The 14,095-nt window shown below is 35.6% G+C and overlaps 1 protein-coding gene across 3 annotated transcripts in view; it reads right to left on the reverse strand.

Moving 5' to 3' along the window:
* FAP (fibroblast activation protein alpha) overlaps positions 1-12,294 on the reverse strand; it is a 40,107-nt gene extending 27,813 nt beyond the window's left edge. The window contains exons 1-8 of one of the 3 annotated variants that reach the window (XM_083840810.1): positions 12,159-12,294; positions 10,921-11,005; positions 5,582-5,677; positions 3,558-3,652; positions 3,340-3,414; positions 3,085-3,137; positions 1,828-1,900; positions 95-215 (exon numbers count right to left, since the gene is read on the reverse strand). In XM_083840810.1, coding sequence (XP_083696936.1) covers positions 95-215; positions 1,828-1,900; positions 3,085-3,137; positions 3,340-3,414; positions 3,558-3,652; positions 5,582-5,677; positions 10,921-11,005; positions 12,159-12,239 — 679 coding nt within the window. In that variant the 5' untranslated portion in view covers positions 12,240-12,294. Of the gene's footprint in view, positions 1-94; positions 216-1,827; positions 1,901-3,084; positions 3,138-3,339; positions 3,415-3,557; positions 3,653-5,581; positions 5,678-10,920; positions 11,006-11,282; positions 11,417-12,158 lie in introns of those variants that run through there. The other 2 variants (XM_083840811.1, XM_083840812.1) reach the window with 2 other exon arrangements.
* Positions 12,295-14,095: the final 1,801 nt, after the last annotated feature.

A 14,095-nucleotide genomic window follows, 5' to 3' on the forward strand; every position in this document is an offset into this window, starting at 1 on the left:
CATCATCACAGATGGTGTAGAATGGATCTAGAAAATTGAGTAATTCAGACAAAGCATTTAACATGTTAGTTGTTGCCCTTTGAGATTTACTTACCTTCATAGACCCAATCAGGAATCCCATTAAATATTTCATTCTCTTTTCCATCACCAGTTAGTTTAATTGGTGCCTCTCTTGGACTTTGCTTCAAATATATATTATTCTGATAAACGTATGCCTAAAGACAAGAATATATTTCTTATGAGTATATGCACCAAGAACAGGAGTTGTCTGAGTCAAAGATTTTGCAGTCAACGCTACAAATTATACCAACAAGAAGACATGATCAATGAATACAAAATAATAAATATTTATTTTAGTAACTCTACATTAAAAGCCTTTGCAAATTGAACAAGAGTAAGTACTTCTGTAAATAAATTTTACATTACAGAACAAATTCTATGTTCAAATATGCCAGAATAAATCCTGAACAAATCCCTTGATCTTAATAAACTTCAGAGGATTCTATGGCTAGCTTTGGTATGGAAAAGCATGAAAATAAAATCTTTGAAACTCATTCAGATTGCTGTGTTTACCCTCAGGTAGACGAAGTATCCTTGTGACTTTTCCTTCTGGTGCCACCAAATTAGAAGATAAAAACAAATACAAAAAGACTCAGAAGAAAATAATCAAACTTATCTAAATCTGTCAAAAGGCCTGTGTAAGATGAGAAAAAAATTAATCTGTTTGGGCTGGTTTGTTCTTTTTTTTTTTTTTAGTTACTAAAAGAGAGTTCTTGCAAGAAGTGCTTGCAGACCTTGTGTATCTCTACATTTAAACCAAATGAACGGATTTGTGGTTAAGAAACTGAATCAGAAACATGACTTTCTTAGAAAATTGTGTCTTGAAGCTATAAACACTAGTTAGCAACAAAAGTGTAACACTTTAACTATTTAATTATTTAAATTAATAATAAAACTCCTAAAACTCTTGAGAAACAATACAAGGGGAATTGCATAAAAACATTACGGACTATAAGTACTTTATCAGGAAAATATTTTCACTGTGTCCTGTTTCCAGAATCTTGACAAAGAAAATAGCAATATTTCATTTAATAGAGAGATATAATACTCTCCTCCTACCCCCCAAAAGAAAACAAACATAAAAAAAAAATATTTTCCTAATACATTTTCCATTCATATTTTGTGTATTTTCTTGGGAGTTCTCTGAAATTAATATGATGTTTAAGTCTAATTTCATGCACAAATATTTAGTCAATACTGGGCAACTAGTTCTGAAACCACCAACTTGGGCTGATGCTTTGGAACCAAGAATAACTAACATTTACAAACTTGTAACTACATTCATTAGGTAATTTAAAATTATTTTAAATTACTATCAAGTAGTTATTCAAAAAATATGGGAACATTTGTTGTAATACTTAGAATCTGGTAGATGTTTCCTAGAATAAAAATTTGAGAAGAGATTTAAATATGGTATCTTTAAATCTCCATATTAAACTAATAATATTGTATGGTGTCAAAGGAAAGCACATCATTTTTCAGGCTTTGAAACTGAATTTAATCCTATATTATGTTGGTCAATGCTTGATAAGAGACCGACTAGCCAACTAAAACACATTGTAGTTGAGGAACGTGGATTCTTTTATTGAAACACAGACAAGTTAACATTTATCAAGTTAAAACTATCTTTATCATTGTTGTTCAACCAAGGTTGGTACACATGGGCTTCTCAAAAATACGACCTAACAAAGCAATAACCAAAGGCAAATAAAAGTCTTCTAGTCACATAAAGCAAAATGATTCTAGAGATTTGTTATCTTTACTGACCAATTTGTGTCCAACGGGTGACCAGGATATATACTGAATTTTATGTGGAAGCTGGTTTTCTGTTACAAAACCACTAAAAAAAGGAAAAAAGTTGAAATGGCTTTTTGCTCACAGTCCAAATGTATCATTATACTGTACATTCATGTAAAATTCATGAAGGGCTATATTTTCTAACAGTTTTTTGTTTAATGAGCAATGCAAAATTAAAGCAGGCAGTCAGACATGCAGCAATGTGATTGTGTGCACTAGTGCTGGCAAAGGGTAACAATTCGACCCTTTGAAAATATATGCAACAGCCAAAGAAGGCAGCCTTATCTCCTCCTAAATACCGTGTAGACATCTACAGGCATTTCCTCTATTTGCACTCTGCATTATAGTCTTGAGCAAGTCATTGGGAAATGTGAACTCAGTGGTCACATGGTACTTCCCAGGATATAACATGCTGAAGCAAGCGTAACAGCAGCAGTTAGAAGTAACAGCAGCAGTTAGAACATTTGTTAAGGATCACAGAGCCACATGCAGTACCTCTGTACTTATATTAGTTAGTAGTAATCCTGTCACCTTGAGCAAAAAGTTTCCCAAGAATGTAGCAGCTCAGTGCAGTCCCTGTTGCTCAGAGCTAAGAAGCATTTGGTCATGCTGCAACTTCTGGCATAAAAAGGTGACTGGGGAGGCAGATGGCCTCCTTCAGACTTCGGTAGAAAGCAAAAGAGGAGTGGCTTGTGGAAGATCTTGGAAAAAAGACCAAATGCCATGGGAGGAGCTGTAAGTTTTTGGGGAACCCAAGACGGACTGTTACAAGATCACTGAAGAAAATGTGAGATTTTAGGAAAGCTGAGGATTAAATTAACCAGAAAAAGGATGAATTAGAAAACAGAAGGGCAAGGAGACATCTGGTGTGAGACTGAAGTGGACTAAAGCAGCCAAGACAGGGTGGGAGAAATTTATGCAAAGAAGAAAAAGAAAATGAGAATCTTGAGCAGTCAAAGTTTTAGGGCATAGAATATAAACCAATGCAGATACCTGGATGAATAGATGAAAGGACTGTAAGATTTTCTCAGAGGCCATTTGTTTCAAAGAAATTTCTTGATTTTGCAGAAGTAATAGGTAACAGTCATTAAGCAAACAAGTAACAAATTCAAATAAAAGCTAAGCAGTGAGTAGGCACATTGCTATAGAGTTTTTCAGTGAAATGCTTCCAAACACATCACTACAGAGTATTTGCCATAGCTCTATGTAAGAAATATCAGGCCTTACCCATAAATGAGATCATAAATGTGGTATGATGCTGTATAAGAATATCTCCACAGCTGCAAAAATTAAGTGAGAAAAAAAATAGTATTATTAAACTGGAAAAGGATAATCTAATTAAAAATCATCAGCTGTCTGTTCACAGCCTTCCACTTTACTCAAGAAAAAAAAAAGAAAAAAAAATTTATGCTTAGTAACCACAATCAACAAAATACTGAATGAAACCAAACATTTCATTAAGCAATATATTAAAATAATTACCTTTGAATAATTGCTCTCCAGAGCCATGAAGTATTTGTCTGATGACAACACATAATTTGAAGCATTAACTTGTTTCTGAAAGATTAAGAAGTAGATTAGATTCTAGTAAACACTTTAAATAAGGAATTGATGAGTCAGTTTTTAATCTACTCACTTCTAAAGAGATACTTGAAAAAACTGCGTTTTGCTATCTTTTTACTTATTGGAAAGGTACGTACCATTGTGCTATTAGTCATGATAGTAGTTAGGTAGTTCAGTTCAACGTTGTAAAGAATAATATCATCTTCTGCAGACTGATGAAGATATTCATTATCTTTAAAAACAAGATAAACAGGCTGATAACTTGCACAGAAGATACTGTAGAACATTTCTGTTTATGAAAGTATTCACTGCTTTTGTCATTAATAGATTTTGAGCAAGTATCTTTTGGCATCTACATAAAAAATGTTTTTCTTCTATTGATGCCAAAGTACAGAATTATACAACTGTCTCCAGGGTTTTATATTCTCTTATGTATCTCTGGGATTATGTTCTCAAGATCATACACTGCACACAGAATCATCTAGTTAACTTCATTATTCAATGACAGATTTTATTCTTAGTAATATCTGATCAAGAATATCAGGGACAGACAGATTAGAAGACTAGTATCACAATATAAAAACTATGAAGAGAACGTTCAAGATCCTTGTTTATAATTTCACCAGCACATTCTTATTTGTACAGATTACAGAGATAAGAGCTGTAACATGTAACTGACACTACATAAATGACTCTGCCCCTACTCACACAGATCCTACACGGTGAAGGTGAGTGGCTTCCAATGGGAATTGAATTTAACCTTACCTATGCTCAAGACATGAGCCATAGTTTGGCAGAGTGTGAAGATCAGAATTTTAGTTTCACATCGTTGTTTTCATTGCTTTAAATGGAGATAAGAAATTACGTATTTGGTGTAGCTAAAGATAGTCTTTAACAATTTAAAAGCAGCCTGAAACATTGTATAAGGTTTTAATTTGGAGGGAAATTAGATCACCCTCAGATATTTAGAGAACGCTTATGTGATTTGAGTAAAAGCATCTGAGGTGATCTCAGGCCCCCTTAGGAAGAGCTATTAAATTTCAACTCCCTGCTTCAGAAGGAAAGTAGGCATATGGAATGCTGTAGGCATGACTATCTATGGAATCTATGGCATGACTTTTGTGTGAGTTTTGTGACTGCTGAGAGGAAAGATAAGTTTAAGTGAGGAGGATATAAAGAGGGAAGGAGAATATCAGGTTTAGGTGATATGCTGCCTACATACTTCTGAATTCAGACAGAATTCTAACAAATGGTGACCTAATTTTTAAATCATGTAAGTGATGTCTACATACTTCAAATTGCTAACTGTGAAACCTGAACTGCTGCTAGCAACGTCCTGAAGGGCTTTAGTTCAGTTCTAAAATTGTGGGTTTAAACTAACTTGATAAGATTCTATGTGAATGGGCATTTTGTTTCTTGTCTCTACTCAGAGAATAACTGCTTGAGGCAGTGCAGAGATACGAGTGGTAGTGCTGCGTGTACTAGAATGTAACCCATTCTAGCTCAAACTTTCTGGTGCTGCTGCAATTCAGTGATAACAAGAGTCGTATTTCAGCTACACACTGACACATACATCAGCAGCAATTAACTTCATGTCTACCTCTACCTTAAGGAACTTGCTTAGAAAGTCATCCTTACTTTCTATGCATTGCCTTGGAACTTGGAATTTCAGCAGCGTCTGCTTTTCGGTAAATAAGAGACAAGAAGAGCTGGGCTCACTGCAGAGTTAGATACTGCTGAAAACAAGAACAGGGCCTGTAAGACAGGCTACCTCAATTATTACCAATGGTAAGTGAAGAAATGCAGTGACAAACACAAAAAAGAGAGATGCCTTGAACATGACTGACACATTGACATATTTATTTCACATGCTGCAGTAAGTATGACAGTAAAAGAAATAAATCACCAAAAGCCTCTGTAAAATGATAGTTTAGGCTTAACTCAAACATTTGTGTTGAAACATCAAATAGCGGGAATTTCTAGAATGACTGACAGAAGAGTAAGCTTGATTTTAAGTTTTGACTAGCAAATTGTTTAATTTTATATTTAGCATTCATTCAGAGTAAGTCTGGAAGAAAAGTACATTCCTTAGTCTGTATAAACCAGCCAGGAAATACATATTAGAAAGGCTTATGTATCTTTGAGAAAAGGTTTTACTTACCTGACACCCAATAAGGAAAAAATGTCTTATATTGAAAGATTCCATTTAAATAATCGTCCAATGTAAGAGCTCTAGGACCATCATCTGTGTTAACAACTGAAAATAAGACAAAAAGTTTCTGTTAACACAATGCTGTGAAGTGAAATAAATAAAAAAATAATAATGATTACTTGTCAAGTATTTCCCCTTTTCTATAATTTAAGCACCAGAGAATAGTGAGGATAGCACAATCCTGGAACCATGCAGGCAGCAGGAACAGCAGAAAGGAAAATTCTCTGTTACTGTTCTGATAAGGTTCGTCAGCCTCTGAAGGAGTCACCTTTAGGGATACAAAATTAGGAACTGGATGGATTAATTATTTTCACCCAGAAATTTATTCAGTAAGATATATTTACTTGTAGATCCTGAGAAAACAAGAAAAGCTACTAAAGTACTAAGGGCAAATTGAAGTTTTTTTAAAGCATAGGTTTTGTGAACTTGTGTGAAGCTGTGAACAGAAACAACTATTTGTCTGAACAGAGATCTACACATATTCAGCAAAGAGTCAAACTGTATATACATACAAATCCCTACTGCCAAATTTCATAAAAGCCTCATGAACCAGTATTAGAAGATGGACATAAGACTTTCAAAATGATCACCATCCACATATATTTCTTAGGAGTCACACAAAAGAAAAAGACAAAGGTGCACAGGTTAAAATAATGCTGAAATGTAATGAATGACTGAGCCCAAACTTCCACTTTTTATTTAATGCTTTAAAAGAAAATTGGCAATAATTCTGGAGAGAAGACAGGTGCTCTGGTATTTGATCTCTAACCAGATTAGATAATCACATTAAAAAATGTACAACACTGTGGCTGGTTTTGTTGCTTTTCTTTTACCACATTTCTTCCAAAAACTAAAGCACCTTAAATTAGGAAAGGGGTCCAGAACAAAAAGTAAGGACAATCAGCCCAGATGAGAAGAGGTAATACTGAAGTGCTGGCTATCTAAGTACACAGAAATGAAAAAAAAAATCATTATAGAAATGTAATTCAAAGTAAATAATAATAATAACAGAAATTCCATAGACTTCACAAGAGAAAGATTACTCAAAACATTTAATCTTCAAAAGACACAGGTACATTTCTGAGAAAGGCCAATTTTAAAAATTTGGCAGCTTTCAAGTCTAGGCATTCTGGATTTGATGCTTTTCTCTTTTGAAGTCAAGGTGAATTTTGCCATGGTCACCAGAGGTAGAGGGGATGACCTCACACATGGTCTAGTAGATCTCTACCACTCAGAAGACAGCCAGAAACTCAACATGACTCATTGCCCTCAGGTTTCATATCATGCTCCATCACTTCCCCATTACAGCCTCTCTCAGTTAAGATCACACTTCCTGGGAAATGTTTCTTCATATTCTCTCCATTACTTTAAAATGATAATTCATATTTTCTCCAGCTACATGACTATTATTTACTGTAGAATACACATGTCAGGTTGACCACTGACACTAGCCTTATCTGCACTAATGCAGAAGAAAGCTGTCGTGAGAAATAAAATTGAATGTCAATCCATGGGCAAAAACCTATCAGTATAAACTCTGAGCAATTACTATATGTTGAGAAAATACTCCAAAAAGTTCAATATAAAGAATTTCTCTTGTTAATCCCATGATTGTACATTACGGATCCTTGATACATTAATGACAAACACAGAATATGGAAAACTTAAAAAAAATACATAGAAAAAAATAATTCCAAAGACGAATCCAAAGCCACTATATTTATATTGAACAATGATTACTTATCACCAACTTCCAGTTTAAATTCTCTAATTGAATGTCTATTAACTATTAGAAATCTATGGTTAAGATCTATTTCCACAGTTGTGTGTAAAGGAGCCTTAGATTTATTCCTGTTTGGTACCTTAATCTGGTAAAATTTCTCTGTTCCTTCTCTCATGTTAAGAGGACTTTTTACTAAAAAGAAAAGCAGTATGACAAATGTCTCATCTGTCCTCTAATTTTCACAGCTCTAATTTAAACCTTTACTCTGTTCATCATCTCACCCTTACATACTTAATATTCTGTGATAATTTATTACGACTGCTAATGATTTTCAAAATGTGTCCACTTCTATCTGAATTTCTACCCATGGACTGCAAAAACCTGAACACAACTTTCACTTGATTACTTTTAGTTTTGAATGCTTGTTTCTAGGCAACTGAAGACATATAGCAATGCTTTAATTAAGAGCAGCAGCTTTAATTGTTTGCTGTAATTGTTGTTGATTCTTTTTTCTGTAACTAAAGACTAGTTCAATAATAGTGTTTGAAACCTCAGAATAGACCCTAACAAGAAAAGTACATGTCTGCATCACTATATGGACAGTAATTTGGATGGTTGTTGGTAGGCTTTGTAAGCTATTTTGCTGAATTTTATTTCTTTGTGAAATAACAAAGACGAAACCATATGCCCAAAGAGAAAAAGGAAGCAAATATCAGAGCCAACCACAGAAATGAAAGGTTACCAGATTTTAACTTTGCTTTCTTCCCTTTACTGCCCCACCATCTTGATTTTAATGGTTTGTGGTCCATTTGCTTCCATTTACAGGGTGCCATTCTGTATTTCTCTTGCACATTTCAAAAAATCAGAAAACGCAGAATAATTCTGTGCACTGAATTAGTTTCTTTGCTTCACAGTGTAACTTGCTTTTCATATTCCATGATCGTAATTATTCATGCATTTCAGTGTATTCCATATACATGTATAAAATTGGTGTTAAAAGCCTGCAGGTATCTATTGTCACTGACTTTATGCAGATACCTTCTCCTTTAGTGTTCAGTTTTTTCTTGTGAGAGAGTTTAACAAAACACAGAAAACAGAACTTTTAATCATAGTAAGTGGATGACTTGACAAAAGAAAAACTGGTTAGTGTTCTGGGACAGCAACCTTGCAGGTGGTGTTGTATTCACTACAATATCACAGAACCAAGGTCTTGGTCTCAGTCCTAGGTCAACTGTGCAACAGGAACAGAAATACCGATCAGTCAGGATTTTGGCTATTAATTGAAAATAACAGAATAAAAGATGCCTGTGGTTCTGTTATTGCTTTTGAGGTACAAACAGGTATTTTCTTTCTTGTTAATGCTGCCGAAGAACACAATTAGTTACACCAATGTACAAGTGAAAAGAATCTGAAATGTTTAGAGTTGGGTTATCATAGCTGGGTTATCAAGGTAAGTCACAAAACACATTCCTAACTCAATGAAATGTAAAAAAACCTGTCACCAATTTCTCAGTCTTTTGCAATTCATGATATTGACATTGCTCATGGTGCTCTTCTCAGACCCACAGAAATTGTGTAATAACCACTGCTAAGTATTTCTCCCCTATTTCTCTCTGAAAAAAGAAAATTATTTTCCAGTACAACAGAGGTTTTCACATTTTTATATGCTTCCATGTATAAAACAAAACCAGCTATCATATCTTGAGAGGTTTGAAGAACATGAAATTACTAGAAACCTAGCAGACAAAAACACAACCAAATTATATCTTCCAGTTCTTTCAGGATTAGAGATGACATTTTGCTTTGCTGGCGTCTTCAGCAGAGATTTAGCCTGTGTCTATATAATTCTCATATGCAATTAATCTTTCCAGATCACCACATCCTTTCAGTAAAGCAGTAGTCAAGGTGGAATGTACAAACAACATTCCATCTCTGTAGCTACTTCCTGTCTGTCTTTGACTTGCAAGATTTATAATCACAAAATTAATTTCTATTTCTTCCTTTTGCAGCTGATCAGTAGACTATCCAAAAAGGTTTCGGCATAAACAGATAACTGCAGCATTTGCAGTTCCATCTGAAAATACAAAGCTATAATCAGACATGTTCGACATACTTATGTGTTCCATAATTGTCTGAAATGCTCTTTCTAAGAGCATTCTGTAAAGTAAGGTAAATTCTATTTCATCCTACTGGATCTAAATGTGATGTTTGATATAATTAATTACCAAGTCACCATTACAAGAAACTATAGACGAAAAGAATTCTTTGTAAAGGCTGAAGAAGCTCAGACCAGTGAGCTGGTACGTGATAACATCAGAAGGAAAAAATACATTCATTTCCTCTTACAGTATCTTCCATGATCTTTAGCAACTTCTTCAGGCTGCCAACCTGATCTTCATTCTCCCATCTCTTTGTCTCCTTGCTGCTCTTTTTTATTTAGATTTCATTAAGATACTACGTCCTTTCTAAATATGCAGATTTGGTATAAGTTTGGCTTGATACCACACCTTTATCTAATAATGAAAGCTCAGATTTGACCGTGCTTCAGCTAGCCAAAAAATCTGGCACTCCATCATAGGACAGTAAAAGTCACCACAATTCTGAGGTGGTTTCTCTTCACAGCACTACCTCCTGCTGTGATATAATCTATCCTCACATGATGCATAACAGAATTAACCCTAAATGCTTCACAAACCTCCATTCTTTCCCTCAACACAAATATCACACAAAGATAAACCATAGGAAAGAAAATCTCTTTAAATACTATTACTGGAATAAGAATACTGCTATTGGAATATATATATATATTTTTAATTACTATTTTAATTATTTTAGAGGTATTCATCCACTGTAGTGGAAGGGATGTGTAAATACTTATAATGCTCTTATTAGAGCTCTCATAAATGACCATTAGGTCAGTGCCACTCGGGCTCTAAATATCAAACCACACTCACTTGAAGCTTTACCAGAGCACTCAGGAGATCACACTGCATCAGCAGTTACCCACAGCTGGCATAATACTAGAGCAAACTCTGCACTCCTATTTTATCCAATATTGACTTTAATTTTCAAATGCAATCTTAAATATGTTCACAAACAATTCACCATATCCTACTAACAGAGAAATATTTAACTTGTAATTGGGTAGAGAACTTTTATAATTATTATGATAGCATTGAAAACCAAGTACATGTTCACCAAGGTAGAGAAAACTACTAACAGATGAGTCTTATAACAGTGAGTCTTATAACCCTTAACATAGAAAATAATATGAGGAGATCTGAGAACTACTTTTGCAGTCCTGTCTAAGAACGTTATATGACATGCACAATAAAGTTAACTCAGGTGCTTTTCACTTCAAAGAGTTCATTGTTTCAACATCTGCTGGCATTTGATCATACCTTCAGGATATTTCAGCTGTCACTACATTTCTGTATAGCAGTAAAGCCATAACAGTACTGACACAACAATCCTAAAGATGAGTTAACAAACTTTTATGAACTTTAGAAGCCACTGTAGCTGTAGACATTGTGTTTTCCACTACATTAGATTACAAATGCCTTACCTTTTGATGGAAGCAGTATAATACACATAAGTAATAAGGAAAGCAAAAGGCATATAACCACGCCAAATATTACTTTTAGCCGGGTCTGCAGGACAGAAACAAAGAATAATTACATTTCTAATATTGCCTGAAGTACACTTTAATGGCTGATAATGTAATTAAATCCTCCCATTCTCTTTAACTGCTGAAATCCGTCCAAATAACAAACAAAAAATGTCCCTGCAGTACATTTGAAAAGACTTCCCTTTCCTTTTTCTTTAAAGCAAATACTTTCACATCAGAGCCTGGCCTTGTACAATAACCGACAGTTTAAAACAACAGACTTAAATGTTACCGAGAGCTGAATTGAGCTGCATACAGACCTTCATTTTCCTGCTGTATTCTAAAAGAATGCAAATTCTCTTTTCTGGGTGTTGGTCAGTGGATCTAGGAGAGGAGTTTGAGAAGGCAGTGTCTGTTTTCACAGTTGGAGGCCAAACCTCTGGCAGCCTTTTTTTTTTTTTTTTTCCTACATACTTTTGTAAACTGTGCCAAATTTCAAAGGGTTTCCATAAAATTAGAAACAGGCTTTCGGGGAAGTTCTTGAACCAGAAATGGACAGAGGGTGGCTATAGGGGTGGTGAGTATACACTTCCCATCGATGTAAGCTGTAACCAACATCTGCTTACACTAACTTACGGGTTTTATGACTCAACAGTTACTTGATATGTACTGTTTTTCTCTGAAAAGTATCTACAGTATATTTTGGCAAGCCTCACATTCTCAGGACATATTTATGACCTTATTTCTACTTTCTACTAAGAAATTAAAAGAAAATTCAGGAACATTGTTATTGTTTATATATAATTCTTTTATGTTTACTTTCTGAAATAATAAATGATGGCATAAAAATGCAAAACAAGAAGCAAAACCACAAGTTGTTTAATGTCTTCCACATGTAAAGAGAACTACTTTTTTCCTCAGAAAACAGTAAACTTCTATGGGCTATGTAAGAGAGCTTGGGCCAGTAACTATCTACTGGCTCTGTGCACATTCTGAAATAACACTTAAACCACCAATTGTACGTATTTTATTTAGCTCACTGAAATGAGGTCAGCTGAAAACAGAGAAAACTTCTCTTGAGACCACAGCGTCAAGTTACGTAAGAGAATCCTCAGCAGAGAGAAGAAACCCTCGAAAAGAGAAGTAAAAGTCCGTCGTGCTCATTAGCCTGACTTTGCACAAATATCCTTACTAACCCTTCTCAGAGCTGCTCTGGAAGATGGGGAACACGCACGGAGCCGGGACCCGGCTCTTTCCCTTAACACACATCTCGCCATCGGCGCTTCTGTGAGGAGAAAACCGCGCGGCGCCTCCTCACAGCGGCCCGCGAGGGGGGGGGGGGCATAACGGCCGGGCGGGGGCGTGGAGAATAACGGTCGGCGGGGAGAAGGCACGGCACGGCACGGCACGCTGCCTCCTAGCGGCCCGGCCTCAACTGAGGCAACGCGACGTGGTCTGCGGGGGCCGCTGCCGCTGCCCTTCGTCTTGGTGTGCAGACTTTTGAAAAGAAATTCAATTTATTCGTCCGGAACAACCAGTGATGTGAAACATGCGTTATTTTTACAGACGCTTGTGTTCTCTCTGTTCCCGTCTCTATCAGTTCTTGATACAATAGTAAAGAACAAGTTATACACGAGAACGTTTCTGAAAAAGATGCATCACGTTGACATAAGCCATGCAGGAAAAAAGGATGAGAAGAACAAAATACATTGTTTCTGATACGCTGTATATAAAGGGCTGAACTGAGCTCAACCACAACAGTGTTTCCTAACAAGATAAAACCACAGCGACTCACAATTTCCAAAACAGAAATGGATTGCAACAAAAGATATTTTTCTCCATGTAACTCATGCTCATTATTCATATTTCCAAACTGTTATTTCCTAGCATTCTGTGGTTAATGCCGTATGTATTTGCAATAACACAGTTCACAGTGTCATTGCATTCCTTTTCTTTCCTACCAGCACTGGTAATTTCTAACAACCAGAACATCACAAAATGGCAAATGCAAGTTTTGATCAGGCTAGTTTTCATTTCCAAACATGCAGCTTCCTCTAAGGAATGAACATTTAGAGAATGCCTCAAAGGAAATGATTCAAACTCACATGATCCAAATGACTTTGGTAAGTGACTATATGCTGCATAGTACTTATTTTTCTACTTTGGAAGTCTAAAGACACATGCTTCAGTAAGATTCACAAACATTGCAGCATTAGAAACAAAACAAAATTCACCTGGCAGAGAATGAACCTTACAAGCTCCATATATCTACTGCTCCTGACATCCTTCTCTGGACTGTTTATACCAGTACATGCAAAGAAGCAAATACCAATGCTTTCAATAGCTAAAGCTCTTCCTAACATCTGAAAAATCAAAACCACATAAAGCAAGATAGAAGTAAAAGTGGAAAAAAAGATACAATAAGGAATCAGTTGGAGAAATGGAGGAAGAAGCCAATTATGGAACATAAAACATCCAGTTTGTACAGCAACTATCCAGCCAGTTATGCAACTACTCTAGGCTACTAAAATATTTACATTTCCCAGATGAGGAAATGTCAATTTACAAGTGTAGGTTGTGCATGATATCAGACCCAAAGTAGACAGAATAATGAAAAGACAACTAAAGTTGAAGCAGTTAAGTAGCCATGCACGCAGCTAGACAAATCCCCGGTGACTAATAGTTTTTCTTCTTTCCACATTTATGAACTAATAAAAGATGTAAGCAGAAAATGCAATCAGGATTTGTCACAGTCCCTGGAGGACTTTGAGTCCATAAAGGCAATAAATGCAGAAGCAGCTAGCAGATAAAACATGGCAATTTAGCTTGTTTTTTTATAACTTCACACTTCCTGGATGAGCAATATAGGCACGTTTTACAACCCCATTCAGAGACAATAACTTGAAGTGGAAATCCTTATCCTACAAGCCAGCAGGATTCATTTGAGGTTCATTACACATTATGCTGAAGTGAGATTGTGTAAACACCCTTTAAGATTTGGTGACAATGTAGCTGAGTCACACTAGGAACTGGGAATGTAACAGCAGCACACAAGCGGACTACAAGAAGCCCAGGCATATTTTTGATACGGCCCTGTTGAACTCAACTATAAAAGAACAAAGAAATGCTGCTG

This window comes from Anser anser, assembly GCF_964211835.1.
Source record: "Anser anser genome assembly, chromosome: 6".
NCBI classification, from domain to species: domain Eukaryota; kingdom Metazoa; phylum Chordata; class Aves; order Anseriformes; family Anatidae; genus Anser; species Anser anser.